Consider the following 25,166-nt stretch of genomic DNA (forward strand, 5'->3'; position numbering starts at 1 on the left):
CGCCGAGCGCTGGGGGCAGTCCCCAGGTGTAGGTCTTTGTGTCGCCAAAACTTTGCAAGGAAGCGAGGGCGCTGGACAAAGAGCGAGCGCGGGAGGGCGTCTGCCAGCCGTCTAGGGACGCCGGGCGGTGCGCGCTCTTCCCTGGGCTCAGCGCGGTACCCGGACGCCCGCGGTGCCCCGAGCCCAGCCTCCCTAGGCGGGGAGTGGCAGGTTCTGGCCACATCCCAGCGCCCTCGGGAGCTGAGAGAAGAACCAGGCGGGAGAAGCAAAGGCGGATGGCTGGACATTGGAGTTGACTAGGGTGGGAGGAGGCGAGCTGAGGCGCGGAGCAAAGCTGTCAAACTGCACTCAGAGCCCCGCGCGGGGCGGAGGAGGGAGGGGAGGGGAAGGGGAGGGAGGAGAAGGGAGGGGAGAGGAGGGGCGGGCAGGAGCGGAGAGGGAGCGAGCGGGCTCGCCGCGCCTGAGCAACCCCTGTCTGCCGCTGTCGCCGCCGCCGCCGCTGGCCCGCACTCGCCCGGAGCGCAGGGTGTCTGCCCCGCTGCGCGCCGCGCGCGGAGGCTCCGGCGCCCGCCGCTGCGCCCTCCAGCCCCCGCTCCTCGCGCCGGCCCGCGCGGGTCCCGGCGGGCGCGAACCCACCATGCAGCTGCAGTTCCGGAGCTGGATGCTGGCTGCGCTCACGCTGCTCGTGGTCTTCCTCATCTTCGCGGACATCTCGGAGATCGAAGAAGAAATCGGGTAAATAGCTGCGCCCAGGCCCGTGCGGAGCCCCGGCGGGATCTCTCCCACCCCGGTACTCCGCCCCCCACACCCGCTTTGTGTGCGCCGCGCCCCCCTAACGCTCAGCTGGAGAAGTGGGGGGGAGGTTTCGGCCCGGGGAGGCGGTGCCGGGGGACCGGGACGGTTTGGGGAGCGGAGGATGGGGGGCGCGGCTGCCGTGGGGTGTCCCCAAGCGGGGAGCACGGGCAGCCTCCAGCTGGCCCGCGTCAGGGAGCAGACTCGCCCACCCTACCCCCCTTCCCTAGCTTGTCCGCGGGCGCTGTCGCCGGGTCGAGGGAGGGCGCCGGGGAGTGTCTGGGGTGGGCGGAGGGGCCGAGAGTGGAGGAGGCAGGAGTTTCTTTGTCTCCAGCTCGGCCGCTTTCTCGCCTTGGCAAAGTGGGCAGGGGGCGCGCGGGGATCTCTGCGCTGGGGGAGGGGATCCCCGGGTCGGAGCGGAGGGCGGGGGCTCTGCACTGGCTCCCGGGAAGGGGAGTGTCCCCAGTACCCACGGACTGGCACACGATCCTCCCGCCGGCCCGGGAGCCCGGCGTTGGGGCGCCGGCTGGTACCGCTAGAGGCGGAGCGCTTGGGGCTGCGCTGAGACTCTCGCTGTCGCCTGGCTTTGGACGCTCAGCCAACCCGGCGGCGCCCCCTGCGCCCCCGGGTTCCCGTGCGCTCCCCGCGCCGATACCGAGACCGAGACCTTTCGAGAAAGTCTGTACCGTCGCCGGGGGGTCTTCGGGGGCCCCCAGGCGCGCTGTCTCGCCCCGGCTTTTCTGGGATCTCTCCAGAGGTGGGGAGGGACCGCGAGCCCCTGCCCTTGGCGCGGGACTTCCAGGAGTGCGCACTTGCGGCTCGGGACGCACCCGCCGTGGGTCCGGGAGGCTGAGACTCGCGCCCCGCCCGGCCACCTCCCGCACGCTCCTCGCGGTCTCTCTGCTTCAGCGCCACAAAGAGCGTCCAACCCGCGGCGGGCAGGTGGGGAGGCAGCTAGGGTTCTGAGGGGCCCTGTGGAGAGCTTCCTGGCCCAGGACAGGGAAAAGGTGAGGTCGCCGAGTGGGCAAAAGGTCCCCTCTTCCTTGGGGCTACAGCCGAGCCGGAGCCCTACTCGAGTCTGCGCCGCGCGCGCCCCCTCCTTTGTCCCATTTGTTGCCTTCATTATCACAGCGAGTTTAGGGCCGGCTACGCCGACACGTCCCTCAAAAGGGGAATGCCAGGATCCCAAGGCCCTAAGGACCCAGACCCCAGACCCGGGGGGAGGCGCCCACCTCCTACTCTCTCCTTTTCTCCCTGCCCCTTCCCATCTCAGGAACCCAAGAATTCCTTCTGTGAACTCCACAGCACTTCAAGAACCCCTCTGTCTGCCTCTTCTTCGTCCTCGGTTTCCCCAAGAGCTCCGCAAACTTTCACAAATACTGTTTAGTTAATACATGACGTGCTCCCAAGCGGAGATAGAGGAACACGCTACTTTCCGGAGCTGTTCGCCTCAAAAACCAGGGTCGGAAAGGAAATCAGGCAAGCCAAGTCTTGGGGTGATGGATGACCCGGTGGGGAGGGCCTTCCTCCCAGTTCTCCCTCTCTCCTCCCAGATGTGGGCTTTCGTGGCCCAAACCACTTGCTGGCCTTGCCAGGTGAGAGGGACGGATCAGCAGCTGCCCATTGTTCTACTATAAAAACCTAAGGAGTGCTGCACTCATTCAGGCATCCCTGGCTTATCCATTCCCCAAACTTTTACTGAATAGCTTCTACATGCCAGGGACTTTTAATTTTTAAAACACAGTCAGGAAATCACTTTGTGCATAATGCTGCACTTTCCTGCCAAATGCGTTATAGAGCCCCCACACCCCACATCAGGTTACTCCAACAGTGTATCCAGGAATAAGCCAGAAGGCCTGAGCTAAGGACATTTGCATATATATTTAAAACCCAGGGCTTTTCTGCTATGCGTGTGCCCCTGGAGACCTGTTTCATTGGGAGGTTCCCTGTTTAGGCTGACCCTGGGGAAAATTGTCAGACAGGTCAAATGTGTTATCTTCTGTGGCATTACCCTTCCTTCTTGGTGCCCCTGTCCTCAGGGTGACCCCTGGCTAGACCACTTGTGACCCAAGCTTGAGAATATCCTCCCACTTCAATCCCTCCCCCCAGGCTGCCCCACAAGTGTTTAAGTGGAGTGGAGCCGTATCTAGGATTCGCCGTGACTGGAGGAAGAAGGACATGGGGCAGAAGACTAGAATCCCAACAGGTCTGATATCTGCTTCAAAGCCAGGTTTCAAGCTCAGTCGTGTATATAACCCTTGGAACCAGCCCATCTTTGAGTAGCCAGTAGGGGCTCAGTGGGTTAAGAGCCCTGGCACAGTGGCCAGTAAGGGGCGCCAGGAGTAGGGTTCTGTCTTCCTTATCATAGTCCTTCCTGGGGGACCTGGAATCACACTGAAGACCATGGTGCTATTATACCAGGCATGCCCACCCTTCCCCAACTTGACCTCCCCTATGCTAGGGGAGATGGAAAATTACCTGCTGGAGAAGACGATGGTTCTGTAAAAGGATGGCTGTTTCTGGAAGGCAGTGAAGAGTGGGGACCTTGTGATTTTGGTAGGAAGGAAAGAAGGAAGGAAGGGGAAGGGGAAGGGGAAGGGAAGGGAAGGGAGGGAAGGGAAGGAAGGGAAGGAAGGGAAGGAAGGGAAAGAAGGGAAGAAGGAAGGGAGGGAGGAAGCAAGGGAGGAAGGGAGGGAAGGAAGGAAAGAGGGAAGGAAGGAAGGAAGAGAGGGAGGGAAGGAGGAAGGGAAGGAAAGAGTGAAGGAAGGAAGGAAGGGGAAAAAAGGAAGGAAAGGGAGGAAGGAAGGGAGGAAGGGGAAAAAAGGAAGAAAGGAAGGAAGGAAGAGAAAAAGGAAAGAAGGAAGAGAGGGAGGGAAGGAGGAAGGGAAGGAAAGAGGGAAGGAAGGGGAAAAAAGGAAGGAAGGAAGGAAGGAAGGGAGGGAGAAGAAAAAAAGGAAGAAAAAAAGGAAGGAAGGAAGACTTGTCTTTCTGGAGTAAATATTCAAAGGATTAAGGAATGAGAAGTGAACAAGGAAAGAGAATTGTATATGCATATCAGGTTGAAAAAACTGAGATACACTTTTCTTAAGTTCTCCATCCGCTTTCTTGTAAAATGAAGCTTCTGGTATGGTAGTCTCAGAGGTCCTGTCCTGCCCAAGTAATCGTATGATGGGTTATGAGGGGTAGGATTTTCTTTCCGAAGCTTTTTCTGAGAGACTCGTTTCTTTTCCTCGGTGATGGTTTTCAACTTCTAACTTGCGCACTTGTGAAAATGCCTCCCTGGGGCTGGAAGAGAAAAGGAAATGTAGAAAGATGAATTCTCTGCAAAGCACTCAAACAAAGAGCAAATTCAAATTCTACATCCAACGTTGGATGGGGCTTTGATAAAACAGCCCCCATGGATTCATGCCATGCCCCAATTTTTAGACCCAGTTGTAAGCTACAATGTTTTTCTGATTGTCCCCTGAGCTTTAGTCTTACATGTAACCCACAAGAGAGGAGCGTGAGGCACGGCTGTCTTGCCCACCATGGTGTCCCCAGAACCCAACACACAGAGCATTCAATACACATCTATTGCACTGGCCCAGTGATGGCCGTGCATGGCATCCTTGGGCAAAGCAGACACCCACACAGCCTTAGGATGGAAAGGAAGTGTGAGTTTCCCCCTAGGAAACCTCCTCCCTTTTTACAGTTAGGGTAAATTTGACCCTGAGAAGCAACTTCACCTATCCAACATCACACCCTGACCTGGTAAAGAGAGGCCAGGCCCGCACAGATCTCCATATTTGCAACCCAATCCCCTCCTCCCCAGAGGATCTCCATGAACATAAAAGAGTCTCTGGTTTCAAAGGAGGTAACTGGCAATAATAATAGTCATCGTGATAATGGTGAAGATGAAGGTGATGACGATCATTAGCATTTATTGATTTACTGAGTGCTTGCTAGGAGCCAAAGGCCATTCCAAGTGCTTCATAGATGTTAATACATGTTATCCTCATGGCCACCCAATGGTCACCTCCCACTGGCAACAAGAGCTACTATTTGTTGAGTTCTGTTGTGTCAAACATGGGCTAATTGCTTTAAAGTACCACTTCACTCAATCCTTACTGAACCTCCTTAAGCTAGGTACTTGTGGCTGTCTCCAAATTATCAATGAGGAAACTGAGGCTGAGAGGTTTGGTGATCAAGCAAGTGACCCTAGTTCTGTGAGAAGCCAAAGCCTGTGCCTTTTTTTTTTTTTTTAATTTTTATTTATTTTTGAGAGAGAGCGAGTGGGGGAAGGGCAGAGAAAGAAGGAGAGAGAGAGAGAGAGAGAGAGAGAGAGAGAGAGAATCCCAAGCAGGGTCTACACTGTCAGCACAGAGCCCCACGTGGGGCTCAACCTCAGAAACTATGAGATCAGGACCTGAGCCAAAATCAAGAGTCGGATGCTTAACCGACTGAGCCACCCAGACACCCCACAGCCTGTGCTCTTGACCACCTTGCTAGACTGCCCTGCCCTGTGGGTTCTTTCCCCCTGTGCCAATAGTAGGGAGTGGGTCTCAGAACTTAACCCATTCCCCAGGCATCTTCCACAGGCCCAGAGATTTCCTGAGAGACTGGTCTGGCCTCAGAACCTTATAAAGAGGGAAGGTGAATAAAGAAGACTGTGGAAGCACTGAGCGCCTGTCTCCCCAAAATGCCCCATTGGTCCAGTCAAGTTCAGTAATGGCGCCATCCCCCTGGCTTGCCAGACAAGCTCCCATGCCATAGGCACGGGCATCCTAGGCTCACAGCTGGGGCCTTGGCTAAAGCTTCCGGAGGGAAAACTCTCATCCCTCTGCAAATCTGATTCAGATGTCAATTGAAAGAGAATGCTGGCATCTATGTGCCATATGATTGGGCATCCAGGGGCCTGGAGCAGGAGTGATAGTAAAGATATTTAACAACGGGTCTATTGGAAGAGACATCCAACTGGTCAGAATGGATGCCATCCAGTCACCCTGGCCAGGGGTCCCAGTGCACCTCAGGGAGACATCAGACCATGTCTGGGGAAAGTAAAGGCAAGTTGGGGGGCAGAGGTGGGGTTCTACCTCTGGTCCTTGGCTGTGACCAGATCTGGGAGCAGACAGCAACTGTGGCCGTCAGCCAAGAGTGAGGTGAGGTGCACCTTTTGGTGGTGGATGAGTCCAGGCTGATGTGAAAGAAAACAAGCTCTCCTCTTTGAACATTTGAAGTGCAGGCACTTTGTAAGAAGCATACATATTTGCTCAAGACGATACAATCTTTTTTTTCATTCTTTTTTTTTTTTTTTTTTGGAAGAAGCTCATTCTTCTCCCCAGTCATGGTGTACTTCCCTCACCTCGCGTAGAAATATGACTGGAGGGTAAAATAAGAGAGAAAGCTCTGGTTTTTAAGTCACTTGCTCCAAGTCCTCTTGCCAACTGTTCCTAGCATCAAATTTAAATTGTAAATACAGATCCGTCTTAGAAACCAATTCACCACTCAGGGCCTCTTTCCCCTTATAAAGCAGGGTTGCTAGGTTTTTAAAAATTATTTAGGTTTTACAAATTGGGGATGTTGTGAGTTGCCAATTATAAATACTTCTCAGAGAGAGTGGAATTCCAGAAGGGCTCTCATGGCTTTTAGCACGGTGTACAAGGTAATACATAATCTGGCCCCTGCCTCCTGTTTCAGCCTCCCTGGGTTCCAGCCATTCTGTTTTGCTTACAATTTCCCGGGATGAGCCATGCCTCCATGCCTCCATGCTTTTGCACATGTTCTTTCTCCTTTCTGGAAAAGCCTTCTTGCACATCCTATCCCTCCTGAGTCCCACCCCACCCTATCCTTCCTTCCCCTGCCTCCGCTTTCAAGGCTGAGGTCTGGTATCAGTTCCTTTGTAAAGCATTTCCAGACCCCAGACCCTCCTTGGACAGTCCGCGGTAGCTGCCCCTCCTGTGTGTTCCCTTAGCATGCTGTCACGCCAGTATCCACGCCAATGAAGAGAGACTTGATTCTGTTTTAGTTCTCCCTGCCCCCAGGCCCCTGGTGATAAGCATATGGTCTAGTGCATAAAGCCCATAATATATTTTTTTGGATGAGCAAGTTCAGGCCTAGGACATGGCGAAAATAAGCTTTCAGTTTTTCTGCCCCCAAAGGTCTATACTAGTCTAATAACAAGTAAACACCCTCCACTTAGTCAGAAGGCCCTGCTTTTTCCGCCATATGCATCCAACATGGAGAGCACAGCCCTGTTAAGGGCATTGTTCATCATCTTAGAATGTTGGAGGCGGGCCAATGGAAAAGCCTTTCTAGTTTGTAAAAGAAGGAGACCTGGTGGTACGTTCAGAACTGCCAGTTCAGATAAAAACCATAGCTGTAGAGACCCACCTCCAAGCCTCTGTTTAGCTCTTTATCCTCCACTGAGCCCCTTCCAGCCCTGCCACTGCCCAGAGTGCCAGTGCCCCCAGACGTCGTCCTTTTGCCCGGAGAGAAAGTGCCAGCCCTTGTGCACCTGCATCATCTTAATGCTCCCATACGGGTGCTAAGAGCAGACTTCACTTAGAGCCAACTATTTCCTTCCAAGGGCTGATCCCCAGAGAGGATGCTGGAAGTTGCATGTTTGAAACACTGAGAGGGTAAGAGATGTGAGGTCAGGTCAATGTGTGTGATCTCCAAGACTTTTGTTATTAAGCATTTTTAACTGGTGTTCTGATTTTCAAACACTGAGCAAACCAGGGAATCATGATGGATGGGTCAAGACTTGTGGCAGCTGTGTGGACCCTAGAGAAGCTCCAGAGATTCTGGAGGAAGTTCTGGAGACAGATGGAAAGACAGAATGAACATAAATGCCATGGTGGGGGGAGGGGGGCGCAGGAGGGGTGGACACATCAGGTGGCCATCTCCTACCAGGGGATGGGGTAAGTCCATTTGTCCAAGAGAAGCCCCAGGGTGAGACACTTGGGTGCCATCTGGGTCCAGGAAAACTGTCTCCTGTGTCTGAATGACTGCCGGTCTGGGGCTTCTCCTTAAGTGTTGAGATTACTCACTCTCCTGGGTGGCAGCTGGGTTGGTTTTAAATTCTCCCCAGTCGCCTGCAATTCGTCACTAGGCTAGGAAGCTGCCCGGTGTCCTGACGGGACCTGTTTGTCCCCGCGTTTTCTCGGCTTCAGCTGTCACAGACTTCACAGTGGCAAGGGGAACTGCTCCATCTGGGGAGAGAGCAGTGGCTGTGACGAGACATGTATCCTGGTGACATGCCAGCAGGAGCGGCCCTTCCAGACACTTGTCCACTTGGAATCCTGATTCGCTGCTCTTGGAAATCCAGCGTCCGCCTTGCGGGGTGGGTGTGGGTGTGAGGTCCTAAATTGCTTTGCTCTGCAAACAAGGAGGCTCTTGCTTTGATGCAGACTTTCCCCCAACACTTTTGTGTTCTTATTGGAGGAACATGGAGGCCCTCAGCCCTGCCTCTAGCCCCTTTTTGAGGCTTAAAGTTTTTCCTTCCCCTCTAGCCTCTTAGTCAATGACTAGGGGGTCGAAATGATCCTTAGATCAGTGGTCCCGAAGGCTGATCTGCAGACGGGTGGTGATCTGAAAGGGAGAAGAGAAAGAAAAAAGAGAAAAAGCACAATGCATCCATGACAGTTATGTTCTTTTCAAGTTGCTCATCACCATTGCTGACAATGACTCTTCTTTGTTCAGAGATGACGTCCTTTTTTTCTTTGGGGTATTCCTCCCTGAAAGAGGGTGTCAGTAGATAGTGATTGTGACAGTCTTCCTTAGCCAAAGAGGTTGATAACCCTATGACTCCCCAAATCCCAATCTGGGGGAAACATTACCCATCCCTGAAATCAAACATACCGGGGTCCGAGTTTGCCTTGAAAGGTAAAGGGAGGTGGTTGCTTCTGGAAGCATGGCTTCACTACTCACACATCTTTTCTGCTCAGAGGCTGAAGCCAACAGAGAATAACGCATCACCTGTGGGTGTCTGCTCTGCGCTGAATGATACTCTAGACCCGTGAGCCTTCTTCACCCCTGTAGCCTTCCCAGAAGTCCTGTGAGGGCTGTGTTACTGCCTCATCCACAGATGAGGAAACTGAGGCACAGAGCAGTTAAACAACTTGGCCAAAGTCACACAGCCAGTAAACTGTGCAGAGCTGGGATTTGAACCCAGGCTCCGGGAAACAAGGAGAACTATCCAGAAACGATGTGCTAAATAGCATCCAGTAGGGAAGCAGGCATGCTCCTGCTCCAAAGGCTAAAGCTGGGAAACACAAAGGTCTGTGGGAAGCACCAGTGCCAAAAGAGACCCGCGGGGCGGCGGGCCAGTGCCGAGGCCGGGATAGCATCCTGCAGCCTAAGGACCACTGCCGCGTCGAATCACCCTGTGGCACAACGGTGCTCCCGCTCTGCCTTCCGTCTTTCTGCCTCCCCCAGCCACCTGCTTGCCCCGCCAAGTCTTATCACATCGGCTCTGGAGCACGGCATTTGTTTGCCTGTCTCATTACCAGACAGACAGATACACACTGAAGGAAGAGAGAAACAACACAAGTGATTAAGGCCTGGAGGAATTTTCTTCTGGGGAAAGACAGAAGGGCTGGGGCTTTCAGCTTCCTCAGGCCGGTGGGGGGGGGGGGGGGCCTGGCGAGAGAGGAAGGAAGCTGCCAGGGAAGGGGACAGGCTTCTGCCGGGAGGAGGTACCCACCCAAGGAGCCCTGTGGCCTGGGGACTGCCTCTGGGCCCCCCGTTCTGCCAAGAGCCCCACGGGTCACCCGCTGAAGCCTCACAACCACCCTCTTTGCCCATTTGCAGAGGAGGAAGTGGAGGCCCGGAGAGGTTCCAGGATTTACTGAGGTCACGCAGGTGGGGAAACTGAGGAGCTGGGGTTCCAGGCCGGTTTGCCTGATTCCACGGCCCACGCAGGCTGTAGCCGCTTTTGTGCACGGCAACTACAAGGCGGCTGGTCCTGGTCTTCCAGCTCCCGAGGCCTCCTCCATACGCTCTGCGCCACACAGTTTGTACAGGGGACTGGGGACATCTGACACTGCACACTAGACTCACGGCAGGGCAGGTGAGCCTCCGAAACGCAGCAATGGCCTTTGCCCTTGGGCGCGCCGTTTCGGCAGATGCTGGGGGAAGGGGCAGCCGCGCTCAGACTCTGCCCGGTGAGGCGTGGGTGTGTGTCGCTGGTTACCCATCTCCGATTTCAAGAACAAGAACACTGGCTGCACTCGGAGGAGCGATACCCAGGATTAATTCACACCTTCTCTCTCGGTAAATGCCACCGTGGCTTAAATAATGAAGGGAGGAGGCAGAAGATATCCAGAGAAAATGAGTTGGTAAATTCATCAGGCCAGTGGCTTTCATTTGCCGTTCTCCCGTGAGAAGCAAATCCTCTCCTATTGAACCTCTGCAGTTCCCAAAATTTGGGAATTGGTGCTAAGAGGACCCTGGGTGATGTCTGACTATACCCTGATGGGTAGATTTAGTTCCAAGGAGAAGCAAAGAGAAGGGTAAGAAAGAAACCTGCAATGGTGCCTCTATCCCGGCCCTGGGCAGGATGCCTCTTGTGCTGCTGTGCATGAGCACGGCATGCTGACAAACGGCCTTGCATGGGCCCGCGTGGTCCAGCCTTGGGGGCAGGACCAGCCAAAGCGCCATGGCCCCTTCTCCAGCCTGCCTGGTGCTGCCCACCAAAGCTCCGACCTCTAGCGGTGTCAGAATAACTCATTTAGGTCTTCCCTGCAGATTTCTCTCAGCTGCCAACCTGAGGGTTACTGTGGGAACATTGAGGCTCTGGTCTCTTGAGAAATACTTATTGCCTGTGTGACCGCAGGCGGGTGCCCTCACCTCTCTGAGCCCCACTTTCCTAATCTAAATAATGGGGTCAATAATATCCAACTCACCGTGTTGTGAGGATTAAATAAAACACGGACTATGGGAATGAAAAATAGTGCAGCCGTTATGGAAATCGGGACGGTGGTTCCTCAAAAAATTAAAAATGGAATTATCGTACGATCCAGCCATTCCACGTCTGGGCGTCTACCCCAAAGGATTGAAAGCAGGGGCCTGGACAGGCGTTTATATTCCTATGTTCACAGCAGTATTATTTACGGTAGCCAAAAGATGTCCATGGGTGGATGATAGGATAAGTAAAATGTGGCATATACAACGGGATATTACTCCACCTTAAAAAGGAAGAAAACAACGTGGCTGAGCTTTGAGGACATGATGCTCAGTGAAATAAGCCAGTCACAAAAAGACAAATAGTGTATGATTCCACTTACAGGAGGGGCCTAGAGTCGTCAAACACATCCAGACAGGAAGTAGCAAGGTGGTGGCCTGCGGCTGGGGGGAGGAGGGAGCTCCTATTTAATGGGTACAGAGTTTCAGTTTTGCAAGACGAGGAGAACTCTGGAGACTGGTTTTGCAACCACGAGAATGTACTTAGCGCTACTGAACTGTGCAGTTAAAAATGGTTAAGATGGTGAATTGTATGTTATGCGCACTTTACCACAATTAAAAACACACATACAGATGCGGGCCGCCGGAAGAGTGTCTGGCAGGTGCTCAACACCCATTGATTTATTTTAAGAGGGTAGTTACGATATTAACCGAGCAACATCAATGGGAACGTGCTTTAGTTCAAAAAATAATATAGTGACTAAAAGCGTGGTGCGGAGGAAGTAGGGGGAGAAAAAGAAGAAGGGATGTAGACGTAGATTTTACAGAAATACAAACTGGTGTTTGTTATATTTGGACACACTTGCTGCAGGTGAGCAAATACCCAACACCTGGGATTTAGGATTGTGGAAAGTGCAAACGCATAATTTGTGTGTGTGTGTGTGTGGCGTTCTGTAAATACTTGTTGGTCTGCCTGCCTGTCTCCATTCAGTGGAGGAGCCCATGAGGTCTCGTAAAAGCCCAAGCCACATGGAAGGCACCAAATGGTGGGGGAAGACAGCAGGGCGGTGGACAGCCAGCTCATCCTCCCTAGCAGAACGAGGTCCCTAGCTGCCCCTTTCCTTATCACCTGCATTGGGGTCGCCTGATCTAGTGTTTGGGGGTCAACAGTGAATCTGAAAACAGAAAAGAGCCCCCACATGCTAATGCCCAGAGATTTGGCTCTTTCTGGCCTAGGAAGGGCTGAGACACAGCTGTCTCTTCCCTTTTAGGCTCAGGCCACATGGTTCCCATAGCACAAGAGGAATGAGCAAGTGCTGTGGGTGGATTCCAGGGACGGGAAGTGCCAGAGCTGTGGCTCAGCATCACATGAGGGTGTAAGAACACACACACATTGCTAGCCCCACCCCGGAGGTTCTGATTCAGCAGGTCCCGAGTGGGGTCTGAGAATCCAAATCTCGAACAAGTCCCAAGGATCCTTGGTCCTTCCAGGCACCATCCTTTGAGAACCACTGGGCTAGAGCCTTGTCACTCAAAGGGCAGTCCTCAGACCAGCCACATGGCATCCTCTGGAGTTTTGGTGAAAATGAAAAATCTCAGGCCTCACCCCAGACCCAGACTTAATGAAATGGAATCTGCATTGTAACAAGACCCCAGGTAACTTGTGTATACGCTCTCTCCATTGGTGGGAATAGTTGGTTTCTGCAGAGTCCCAGCCCAAGGCAGTGATGTAGGCCCATGAGACAAGGGGAAACCTGTCTGAGTATCCCTGTTACCCATCACAAAGTTGGCCTAGAGTTATGTTCAAATGGATGTCAAAAGACATTAATCATAATTATAGCCACTTGCTGGAGGCCTGTGTATGCACCAGGAGCCTTTCATACATTATTTCACACATTGATTATAAAGCCCCTGCAAAACCCACTTTATGGAGAGGTAAACTGAGACTGAGATAAAGTAACTACTTACTAAACACAAAAAAAAAGAACTGAATTTTCTCAAGGTCTAGCTGGCCATTTCCCAGGTGCTGGCAATTTAGCCCTAGAGATTAACCTGCTTCTCTCTCTTTGCCCCTCTCCCAGATGAGGCAAGGCAAGGAGAAATCCTAATCAAGTATTTAACTGACTTACTAAATCAGTTTTTAAGGAGGCTGCGGCCGGTCTGTACCAGAAAGAACTTTGACCCAGGCCTAGAGCACGTGAATGAAATTTCTGGAGAAGCTGGACAGCAGAGCACTCCTCGACTGGATCATTAAGCCCCCTCATGAGCTTGACTGAGAGGTGGTCATTCACACAGCAAATGGCACTCCCTTTACAGTTGGCACATACAATAACACTCCCCTAGAGTTCTTGGGGTTCCCGAGTGTTTTTGGTGACCTGCCCAGCCTACAGTCTCATTCCAAACTGTGCTCTGTTCTGGAAAGCAGAAGATTTGAGGGAGGAAGCCTCTGGGGGCGATCTAAGACAAGTATAATGGAGCCTTTTAGAACCAACCTGCTCCTTCAGGTAAAGACAGCCTCTGGGCAGGTCGGTAGCAGAGAATTTAACTGCGTTTATTTTTGCCATTACTTTCTACTCGGGGCAAGGGATATTGGTATTCTATTTATGGCAGTGATATAAAGATTCCTTTTATGATAAATTCATTTAAATTTTTAAGTGAGTCACTGCAAAGTAAAGTATTAAGTCAATAATGTGGAGCTGGCAGAACACGTGAAGGTGGATCCAGAAAACAATTGACGTCTATGCAGCGACCACGTGCTAGCCTTACTTCTTCCCCCTGGTCACTATCTGCCCCTTTGGTAGCAAACCTTCGACAACTCCTTGCAAAATTCCTATAGAGAAGAAGTGAGTTAATCTTCCCCGAAAAGTACCTAGTGACAGATACATTTTCTCACTGTACTTGGGAAATTGCCCAGCGTACAGATAAGGAATGGTCCGATGAAATAATCTTGTGAATGACTCAAAAGACAAGGACAATTTCGACTCGAGAGACCTCCCCACCCCCAGCAATGCCACTAGGTTAGACCCCTATCTTGCCGTCTTAGGGCATGCTCTCCTGCTTTTTTGCACGATTCCTTGGGCTTTATGGGTCTTGTGTGTCTTGCATGGTATCTTTCTTGCCTGCTAGATAGTAGCCCGAGGAAGGCTGGGACCATTGCAGACCTGGGCTCCATTGTACTTCCAGCTCCCTGCAGGGTGCCTGGCAGAGAGTAAGTGCTGGGTTGGAGAAAAAAAGACGGAAAGGAGGGAATTAGCTCCTTGGGGTTCAGAAAGGCCCCTGACATCGACATCCTGAGATCATGTATATGTTTCTCTCCATGGCCAGAGGTGAGAAATGTATTGAGTTATACGAGCCCCTGCCATAGAACTGTCTTCTGTGGAATCCTTAGAGTTCTATCTTATTTATAGATGAAGCCCCACTTTCCTTCTTCCTGATTCCATGAAGAAAGACCAGCCCCCTGCTAAAGTATTCCTTGCAGGGTAATTCACGGTTCTATACCGGCTCCGTGGCCTGGTACACAGAAGCCAGAGGACTGGAGGGATGTGGCCAGAATCGGGAATCAGACAGGCTGGCTCCTGGCAGGCTGAGATGAAGCTGATAAAGAAGGAGATTAATAAGGGTCTGCAACCTCTTCCATCCTGTAGCATCAAGGAGGGTTTTTAAATCAATGCTGGTCTGACTGGCTTAATGGTACCTAATCTTACCTTTTGAAGCTGGAACATTTGGGAGTTGAGATCAATTGAGAGAAAATAAAGTAAAACGTGTTGACTTTTGGATTTCTTAGTCTTCATCAGAGTCCCATTGTGTAGCGTTGTTTTTATTTTCTGTCTTGGAAACAGGCGGAGATTAGCCACAGAGAGGGTCGTTCAGCCTGGACGAGGCAGTGGTCTGTTTACTTTTGTTCTTACTGTTTTCATCTGCCACAAGATGATCTCCGTGAGGGAAGGATCCGTTTCTGTCCCGTTCACCAGTGTGTCTCCAGTGCAGGGCACGCGGTACAGGCTCGAGTGTCAGTTTCTCACATGCAACATTTCAGCGTAACCAGGGCATGCTATGCGCCACGGGCCAGTCTGCTGGAAAAGTCCATCCGCTCCCGATGTGGGGCCGGGGCAGAAACAGCAGCCTTACTAGGCGTTCACGGTGCCCCTGGAGAAAAGCCCCGGGAGGCTCCTTGGTGCCTACTTTTCTGTGACAGTGACCATGAGCTCCGTGCAGTCATCACAAAGCTGTGTGAGTAAAATGCATCCGACTCGGTGTATACAGGTGCTCACAAGCCCTCTGTTGGATGCTGGCGCCGTGCAAGGCTGAACCCAGTACAGAGAAAGGACTCAAGGCGTTTGTGGTGTGACGGGGCAGAGAATCCTTAGGGGTTGATGACAGGCGTGTCTGGAGTGAGCAACAATTTGGAGACAGGGCTTTGGTTGTGGATTCGCCACCACCGGGCCGTTACCTTAACGGCAGGCCCTAAGCTTTCTGGGCGTCAGTTTCCCCATCTGTACAATGACCATTCGATGAACTCACACATCACAACTGGGTGCCTCCCTGGATGAGCTTCCCTGCTGGATGGAGTCCAGACTCCCTGGAAACAGCAAATCCTCTTGCTATGCCTCTGAATTCCTTGCCCTGAAATTTTAGAGCGGGGCAGTAATAGGTGCTGGTCTATTTTCACCCACCATCTGCTCTCCGTTAAATAGAATAAAAAGGCCACTGTCAGAGCGGGCAAGCTAACACACGGAGCACCTGCCACATGCCAGGCATTACAGTAGACACTTTCACATGTCAACAAAGCGCCTTGATAAACTTGCAAGAAAGGTGCAGTAGCACTGTTGTTTCCCACCTTCCAGCACCACTTGGAGACTCGTTCTATTACGGCAGGATTGGCGTTCCAGATAAATTATGCTCAATATTCCATGTTTCAGAAAAGCGCCTGAGTGTGTGCAATAAAATACGAAAAAGCTATTATCGAACATAGCTAGGTTGGCGGATTTGGAAAGCCTTCTTCCTTTGGTTTTCAGGAAGATTCATCGTCACCAACCAACCTCTCGGGTGTGCAACGGCAGAGCCTGTCCTCAGCGGTGAGCCCTGCCTTGTAATAAAAATGAAAGTGACATTATTATGCTAACGGTACTGATGATTCGTACTATAGGAGTTCCAAAGAGGGAGTCCCCACCAAGGGCTGGGGACAAGGTAGACATTTTCTAGAGGAGACAGGATCAGGGTGGGACTTACAGGAAGGGTCCAAGGACTTAGCTGGAAAAAAAAATGAAGGTGGTGATCCAGATGGGGAAAATGGCCCAGGGCAAAGAAGGTATGAGTGACAGCAAGGGGCTTGGCTGGAGTGAAGGCTTCTGGGTGCCTGGAGGTGGAGGGAAATATGCCAGGTCAGAGGGCTCAGAGCCAAGCTGTCTGTGCTGAGGAACTCACACTTGGTTCTTTGGGGAGTCACTTCAGCTTAAGCTGGGGTCCAAAGACCTCTAAAGAGTCCGTGATGGATCTCAGGAGATCTGTGAACCTCCTGAAATTGTAGGCATTTTTCTGAGCAAAGGATACATGTATTTTAAAGGATTCTCAAAGGGATCCACAAAATTGAAGACAAGATGCCATGGACAGTGGGGACCCCTGAAAGGTTTTGAACAGGAGTGTGCAGAGAATATGTGAGTTGCTCAGAAGGGGACAGGCTGGGGAGACCACTCAGGTCGTCTACAGGAGCAGCTTGGAGGGTGTGGGGTGTGGTCATGTCAATGGAAAGGAAGACAGAGTTAGGGCGTCTTGGTACAGAGAAGAAGTGACAGCACTTTGGGGACCATCAGTGGTGGCCGGGACAATGGCTTGGTCTTAAACATGATGGTTTTAACAAGATGGAGTTTATCTATGTGAGAATGAAGACATTTAAAAATAACTGAATCACCAATTATTGGAGCTCAGGGACAAAAGGCCAGGTGGTCCATTCTCCTTTATGTTTCAAGTATGGCCACAAAGGCGCTGAGATGGTGAGAGATTGTCCATGGTCACCAAGATGGTGAGCAACAGGGGACCAATCCATGAGAGAATTATATTCAGGAGGGAGGTCATGGAAGATGGAGATGGAAATTGGAAGCCATTTGTAGGGAGACATTGACTGAAGCCACGAGTAGAGATGAAATTCCTAAAGTAGCAGAGACCCTAGGATTAAGCCTTGGCCATTGCCCTCATTTAGAGGGTGGGAAGGAGAGGCCAAGACAGCAAAGGCCATGGAGAAGGATGGCCAGAAAGATGGGAGGGGAACCAAAGGAAAGGCAGTGAGCACGAGAGGTGAGTGCTCCTGGCAGGAGGACCACAGGAATGAGTGTCTCGGCTGTTGTCAGGCCCCTGGTGACCTGTGAGACAATGATGAGGTGGAAGGAGAGTTCGAATCACGGGAATCTACCCCCAAAACCAACAGCACACTGTACGCACTGTATGTCAGCCAATTTGACAATAAATTATATTCCAAACAAAACAAAACAAAAAGAGGTCCCTGATCAAAGGAGCAGTGATCACAGTCTGGCCGCGCCAGAGGTTTGAGAAGGAAGGAGAAGCAGGTCAGGGGCGGGGAGACCAGGCAGGAGGACACTATTTTACAAAGGGAAGAATGCGTTTGTAAAAATAAGGCAGAGAAACCAGGAGTGGAAGGAGAAATGGGAGGTTCTACGATAAAGCCACAATGTTGAGGTGAAAACAGGCCCAGTATCAGAGGTGGGGAGGAGGAGGGGAATGGGAATGAAGGTTCAGAGACCATATTCTGGAGTGGGGAGGGTCCAGAAACATGAATTTTAAAGGAGAGAAGGGGCGCCTGGGCGGCTCAGTCGGTTAAGCGTCCGACTTCGGCTCAGGTCATGATCTCACGGTTCGCGAGTTTGAGCCCCGCGTCGGGCTCTGTGCTGATGGCTCAGAGCCTGGAGCCTGCTTTGGATTCTGTGTCTCCCTCTCTCTCTGCCCCTCCCCCACTCGCATTCTGCCTCTCTCTCTCTCTCTCTCAAAAATAAATAAAGATTTAAAAAAAATTAAAGGAGGGAAGATTCGGGATCCACTGACCCATCAGGAGCTTCTTGCCTGCATGCTCTGGCCTCAGCTGACCCCTCTGCCTGGGGCTCTTCCCACAGTCCTTGGCAAGGCTGGCTCCTCATCAGATTCTAGGATTCTGACAAAATGCGGCTCCTTCAATAGCTCTTCCCCGACCAGTGCCGAGTCTCCCCCCAGTCCACAGGCTCATCACTCCCCCTGTTTTGTTCTCAGGGCCACTCTTCCTTTGCTGGGACATTTGCTTTCCTCGGGTGTGTATGTGTGCACTTCCCATCTCCAAATGGAGATGCTAAGCACCTTCAAACGGGGAGCTCCCTGTCTATCCCCACTGTGCCCCCAGGGCCCAGCTCAGGAGCCTGTCACATAGTAGGTGCTCAGTAAGTGCGTGCTCATTGGCACAAAATGACAGGAAGGCAGAGGAATTCAGCCGTGACCAACCTCTCCTCTCCGAAAAGTTTTAACCAGAACAATAATAAAATAAAACAAAGCATCTGCCAAGCTGTTTGTATGTATTCACCATCTCAGTGACTCTTCAGAGTTTACTCCCTTAAAGGAGTGAGGAGGCTCAGTTTTAAATACTCTGCTTGTGAAGGCGAAGCTAGGGAATCACCCTAAAGCCTGTGTTCTTTTGCTATTCATTTTTTGACAGCATTGGATCAAAGACGCCTTTCTGTCAAAAAAAAAAAAAAAATGCCAGGCAGTGGTAGGTGCCGTCCCCACTCCTCCCCACTCCGAACATGCCATGCAAAACCCTTCACATGCCGGGGTGTTTTACCAGAGCATGAAAAGGGTTACATTCCCCACCCACTTGTCAGTCCGCTCTGGTCACATGGAGAGGAATTCTCTTTGCCTGTGGATTATTCTCAACTCCAGGGAGGGGCAGACTAGCCCCTCCCCCTCCACTTCACCCTAGCTTCTTCCCTGGCATATTCCATGGGAATTTGGTGGCAGGAGAAGTGGGGAGAGGGTAGTGCTCTCAAGCAGCCCCAGCACAAAGCCCAAAATTGTACCTTGAACCACTGTTCCCAGAGCACCATGCAGAGCCACCAGCCCAGATGCTGGAGGCAGACAGGCCTGTGACTGTGATGCTCCCAGGCCCCAATCTCCCCCTCTGGGAGTCTGGACTGAAGCTCAGGGCAAGAGGAAAAGCAAAGGAGGGGCTAGTTTCCAGTCCAGCGTTGCACCTTTCATTTGTGCATATTCACAACAGACACCAGGCACAGCCTGAACTCCCTGAAAAGCTGCTAGAAACATTCCATGCATGAGGGCCAAAGCCTTCTAGAATGAAAGGGGAGGAATCCAGTCGGATGGACAGTCCCAGACCCCTGCGCGCACACCCGTTATAGGACTTGGCTTCATGCTTCCTCCTCTCCACTCTGCCCGGTGACGTTTTTTGGGCATCTGTCTGCAGTCAGGTGTAGTGTCCCAGGTACAACGACTGCCTGGCCCTGCTCTCTGGATTCTCTTCTGGGTTTGTTCCAGTCACACTAAGCCCCAGTTTGGACTCCACTCAGGCTTTGCCAGGCTTTACCTGCCCCCTCACCCTTTACACCACGTTCCTGATTTGGAGACAATCTGTCAGACAAAGCCGGGTTCAGATCCTGCCTCCAGCCCCTCCTTGCTGTAAATCCTTGGATTCAATGCTTACCATCGCTAACTGAATGGGAATACTAAAAATGTCCAGTTCACGGGGCTGTGATAGAGATGGAAGGAGAAAATCCTCAGCGAGGGCATGGCCTGTGAGTGCTGCATGCTAGGTGCCCAGCAGTAGTAACTCTGCATGGTCACTCCTCTGGGCTCTGTCCACCCACACAAAGTTCTTCTTAAGCCCCCATCCAGACACCTGTTTCTAGATCAACCTGACACCCCCTCTGTTGCCACCATCCTCCCTACGCCTATCCCTACCCCACCCCCACCTGCTACAAGCTTCAGTGATCTTTGTTGAGTGGACTCATTTTTCCATGCCCTAACTCAGCATGGCTGGAGGTCGTGTTTTCCACCCTGAGCACCATCTCTGGGCTTTTCTCTAAGGCAATCGAGTGGGCTCACAGAGAGGACTGAAGGAGCAGAACCCCACCGCAATCCCTCCCCAGAGCCCCAGACTCCTGCAGAACACAGGGTGGGGTTGATGATGGAGGCCACGACTGTCACCTGAAGACAGTGGGGCTAAGTATCCTTCCGGAGCGTGGGCTGGCTTCCTCTTACTGTTCTATCAGTTGGCGATTCAATCAGTGAGCCTCAGGGAGCAGCCTTGCACTGTACTGTAGGAAGAACAAGGCTCCCAGATATTCCTTTCCAGCAGCTTCGTCTTCTACATGTTGCAGGGGGCAAAGGGCTGGGGTCCTGGGTGTTCCTCTTCTGTCTACGGTTGACTTGGTCAATAAGCATCTTGTCAGTTGTCCCTGAGGAGCAAGAAATTAGTACCCCCCAGCCACTCCCTGCACATCATCAGGTCCGGCAGGCTTACTCTGCCTGGCATAAGATGGGCTTCTGCATCAGGGGAGTTAATGGAGAAGGTGACGTGCACGTTGCTACCTGAGTAACAAAGAGTCGGTCCAGGGATCTCAAACTTCAGAGTCAGGTGGGACACATACATAAGTGAGGCAGCTCAGTGTAATACAATGGGGAGTGGAGAGGACTGTGGCATATCCCCCGCCCCAACTCCAGCCAGTGTGAGGCATGGCTGCTTCTCCTGTGTGTCCGGTACATGTCACTGCAGTCCCACAAAAAGACCCCACTTTATCAAGAAGGGCATCAAGACCTACAGAGGTCTAGAGCTGCAAAGGTAGAACCATCAGGAGCCAGAACCCCTAGTCCCCTAACTGATGGTCCTGGCTGGCCTCCTTCTTTCTTTTTTTTTATTTTATTTATGTATTTTGAGAGAGACAGAGTGTGCAAGTGGAGGAGGGGCATAGAGACAGGGGGAGAGAGAATCCCAAGCAGGCTCCATGCTGTCAGTGCACAGCCCGACACAGGGCTCAAACTCATGAAGCCACGAGATCACGACCCGAGCCAAAACCAAGAGTTGGACGCTTAACCAACAGAGCCACCCAGGTGCCCCGTGGCTGTCCTCCTTCTGTATGACACAAACACTCCCTGCTGTTGACCACTGGGCAGGCAGGGTGGGGACACATCTGACACCCAGAAAAAAACGTGACTTCAAAGTCCTCTGTGACACTGGTGCCCTCGGGGGGTTTCCTCGGGAAAAGGCCACAGCTGGCATTAATGGGAATGCTGTTTCTGAATGTGGCTCTATCAAGAAGTGAACAAAAGACGGGGAAGAAAGGCCGGCTTAAGGTAGAGGCCTTTCAAGTGCTGGCGAGGTGGGTTCAAGAGCAAAGCACGGCACGGTGGACGGGCATTCTGCTTCTCTTTAAAGAGCACGGATTTATCCACAGCAGGCCACATGAATGAAATGAGAAGTCTTCAGAGCTGCCAACCTCTTGCCTCAGGTTTTGCAGGAGTATATTTCCAACACAATGCGAAAGGGAAAAATGACGGCCAAGTTTAACGCTGCGTCTGCAGCAGGAGGCCCAGGGACTGCCGATGATGGACGCTAAGTAACTGGCCAGGGGAGGCACTACCATCTGAGTGCGTGTGTCCTCCCCCAAATTCACAGGTCACAATCCTAACCCTCAATGTGATGCTGTTAGGAAGTGGCACCTTTGGGAGGTGATCAGGTCACAAGGGTGGGGCCCCCAGGATGGGATGAGTGCCCTCCCTGTAAACCCCATGGAGCACCCTCGCTTTCCCCACCACGCAAGGCTAGAACAAAGAAGGGGCCTCACCTAACTGTGCTGGCTCCCTGATCTCAATCTTCCAACCTCCAGGACAGTGAGCAATAAATTTCTGTTTATAAGTTCTGTTTATAAGTTCTGTTCTAGCAGCCCAAATGGACTCAGACAGTAGGATCGAATGAATTTTCATATAAAACCATTCCTGACCGTAGCTTCCAATGGCTGGATCATGTTTTGTCTTTACTGGGGCGGTGTGGGTAAAGAATCCAACTTGAATATTTCCCCAGTTAGCTCACCAGCTGCCTCAAGACTACTTGTTGAGCTAACCTTTGCTTCCTCTTAACCCCCTGGAGCCCCCTTGACAATATATTAAATCCTTACTTGCAGCTGGTGAAGGGTGGGGGTCAGGGACTGGCTTCTGTGGTCACAGGAGATCCCAATGCCTGCTCTGTCAGTGTTTGCACTGGGCCAAATCTTTTGGGGCCCAGTGGATCTTATTTTTAAAACCAAAATATGGAAATTAATATGTCTCTTGTACCCAGCCTGGCACATGGTGGGCTCAGGCAGATGAGGTTACTAATATTTTGCACTGATCTCTTGGAATCTGCATCCCCGTCCCAGGAATATGTTTGTTTTTTTTTTTTAAGTTTATTTACTTATTTTGAGAGAGACAGCGTGAGCAGGAGAGGGGCAAAGAGACAGGGAGAGAGAATCCCAAACAGGATCTACCCTGTCAGCGCTGAGTCCAACACAGGGCGCAAACCCATGAACCATGAGATCAGGACCTGAGCCGAAACCAAGAGTCAGACACTTAACCAACTGAGCCACCTAGGCGCCCCAGGAATATGTTTTATTAACGTGTCCACCTGGGACAGGGATTATCACCTGGATTGGAGAAAGCATCACTCTTAGGAAGTAAATTTTGGTGGGAAAAGAGACTTTTTCATTTGGGAAAAAAAAAAAACACATATTCTGCTATACTGTGTATTTGAAAATTTTACATAACTCATATTTTGTGAGAAAAACCATAGAAAATACTGCTGGACAAAACCTTGCTGAGTTTGAATATAGAGAAAAATCAAGACTTTTAATTGGGGGCACCCTGTCAGGGGAGCAGTGAGAATCAAGGAGGGATTTTACGTCAGTGTAAAGTGGAACCTTAAAGTGTTCAGAGGACATGATTTAATATAATAATGGATTTTCTGAGCCAGAAGGAATCTTAACGATGCCCTGAGGACTCTAACCCATCTCTTCATTGGGGATCATTCATCATGTCATTATCTAGTAGCATATTTCCTCCAGAGGGAGAAGGTCTGTCCCATGGCCAGACCCAGGAAGCCCTGACTTTACCTCTTTACCTCTCCAGGAAGGACGCGGCCACTGGCGTCACACAATGACGGGGTTCAAATAAGACGGGGAATGAGTAACGTCCATTGTGAGATATTCACACAAGAGCTCTTCTGATGGTGTGATGAGGATGTAGAACAGATGGGAATGATGCCAGGAGGGGATGGAATGAGGAACACAGATGGTTAGTATAGACAGTGCATTAAGAAGTTTGCAAAGTGCTGGCAAGACACAGAGAAAGAACTGAGGGGAAATGTCAAATTAAGGTTGGGGTGTTTATTTCAGAAAAGCAAACATAAGTATATAAATGCTAGTGGGTATGAGCCAGTAACTTGGCAGAGTAATCAGGAGCTGGGCTCCTGAGCCAGTCTACTGGGATCAAATCCTGGTGTCCCTACTTTGTCCCAGTGCTACCCTAAAAAAAGTATTTCAACTTCTCTGTGCCTGGGTGTCATCTTATATAGAATGGATAAGATAAATATCAGAAGTATTACAGAGCTGAAAGGAGGCTGTTGAATATAAGGAAGGGAAAAGAAATAGTAGAACAAGAGTCTCAAAAGGCAGGAAGCAATGCAATTCAGAGCCCAGGTGGAAGCAGTGGGTTTGGATAAGAGATCAGCTAGCTTCTCTGTTTTAACAAAGGAAGGGAGGGGGCAGGCTCCTTCTATTTACAAATATTCATTGGGCCCTGATGACGTCCTGGCACTGTGCCCAACACTGGGGGCGCAGCAGTCAACAAGACAGACACAACACTTCCATCACAAAGCTTACATTCCAGGGGCAGAAGCAGACAGGGCGCTTAATACACAAACATGGTGATAAGAAGACAAAAGGAGATAGGAGTGAGAAGGGCCAAAATGGGGGAGGGGGGTGGGAAGAGCAGAGCAGATGCTATTTTATGGGATGGATGGAGAGGTCTCTCTGAGAAGGTGACATATGAGCCAAGGTTTGAACTAGCAGGGAGAGAGCCATGGAGATATCTGTAAAAAGAGTGTTCTAGGGAGAGGGCACAGCCAGTGCAAAGGCCCTGGGACTGTAGCACCCCTGGGGGAACATGGGTAGGTGGGCAGTAGTATTGGAGGTGAGGCTGGGATTTCCCTTCTTCTTCCCCAAGCCATGCTTCTGGGAGGCTGAATCCTCTTCTCTACAGCAGAGGGACACTTTTAGCTTTTCTGACTCATCTATTCATTCAGCAGCACTCCCCAGAGCATGTTTGATGTGCAGGAGAAACACACCCCACCCCTCGCAATATGGAGATGAGCAGGACCCTGTCCTATGCTTGGCCGCGTTCTGGCAAAGCCACATGCTAGGCGACACTGCAAGTGGTAGGGAACACTTGGGTGCAGATACAACCAGGACACTGAGTAGGACCAGTGCACTGGCTCGCTGTAAAGTGGGGTCTTCAGAATGGGGACAGGAGTCCGGGGGACTTAGAAAAGCCTCCATAGCCATGAGCAACTTACAAAAGTCTTCTCTGCCAACAGCTTTACTATTTCCAGCTCAAGCAACACAATAAATATGTCTCCTCTCTGACTTACAGCTGCTTTGGTTTCTGGGTTTTTGAGTGCTCAGGATTTTGGAATGAAGCATTCTCTTAGAAGTCTTTCTATTATAAAGTCCATCGCCTTTATAACATGGGTGTGTTTGGACCATCGATGAGTCCCACACGGATTGGTAATCGGTGCCTCAGTGTACTCTGAAAGGGATCTGGTTTGGATGATAAGTCATATGGCCCCCCTCTCCCCCACCCCATTACAAGGGACAGTTCGACGATGAGAAAGGATCAGGAATAAACATGGTACAAAATGTTTGGCGTCCGAGTGACTTGTTTACTTGAATTTTGATGTGCAGATGCCTCGCCGCACCTTTATATAAAGATGAGGGAAATTGGCTGGCACATAATCAAAGCCCTAAGTTCACACAGATGTTTTCTGAAGTTGAGCAAAGGGAAGAGCCATGAGCTGGTTGCTTTTTGTACACCGACAGAAGCTGAGTAACAAGCAAAAGTTTGCTGAAATCAAAGCAAATGGATAAAATTTAATAATTTAATCATAAGCTAATATGTAAAGTGAGGACAGCAGAGAAGGGAGCTGAGTAGCCAACAGGGAGAGCGCAGGGGCATAAGAGAGACACCCACAGGGGTGTAAGAGCGACACCTGCGAGCTTGCTGACATAACCCTCCTCCCTGGCATCTACAGCAGATATCTCAATCGCCATGGCAACACCATGATCAAGGTGGAACCCCACACAGGTGTCTTCAGAGCTCTGTGCCCAGGGTGTTTCAGTATCTGTGAGGTTCAAGAGCTTCTGTACAGTAAGACTTGCTGTACAGGAAAAGGTGTATCAGAGACTGTTGGGCACATCAGT

At 51.2% G+C, this 25,166-nt stretch overlaps 1 protein-coding gene across 1 annotated transcript in view; it reads left to right on the top strand.

Annotated features, from left to right (window-relative positions):
- Positions 1-474: 474 nt before the first annotated feature.
- The window catches only part of ST8SIA2 (ST8 alpha-N-acetyl-neuraminide alpha-2,8-sialyltransferase 2), a 67,020-nt gene continuing 42,328 nt past the window's right edge, over positions 475-25,166 (top strand). The window contains exon 1 of the mRNA XM_019460167.2: positions 475-735. Within this exon, the coding sequence (XP_019315712.1) occupies positions 638-735 (98 nt within the window). The 5' untranslated portion in view covers positions 475-637. The remainder of the gene's footprint in view (positions 736-25,166) is intronic.

This window comes from Panthera pardus, unplaced genomic scaffold (assembly GCF_024362965.1).
Source record: "Panthera pardus isolate Hobbes unplaced genomic scaffold, ASM2436296v1 HiC_scaffold_24, whole genome shotgun sequence".
NCBI lineage: Eukaryota > Metazoa > Chordata > Mammalia > Carnivora > Felidae > Panthera > Panthera pardus.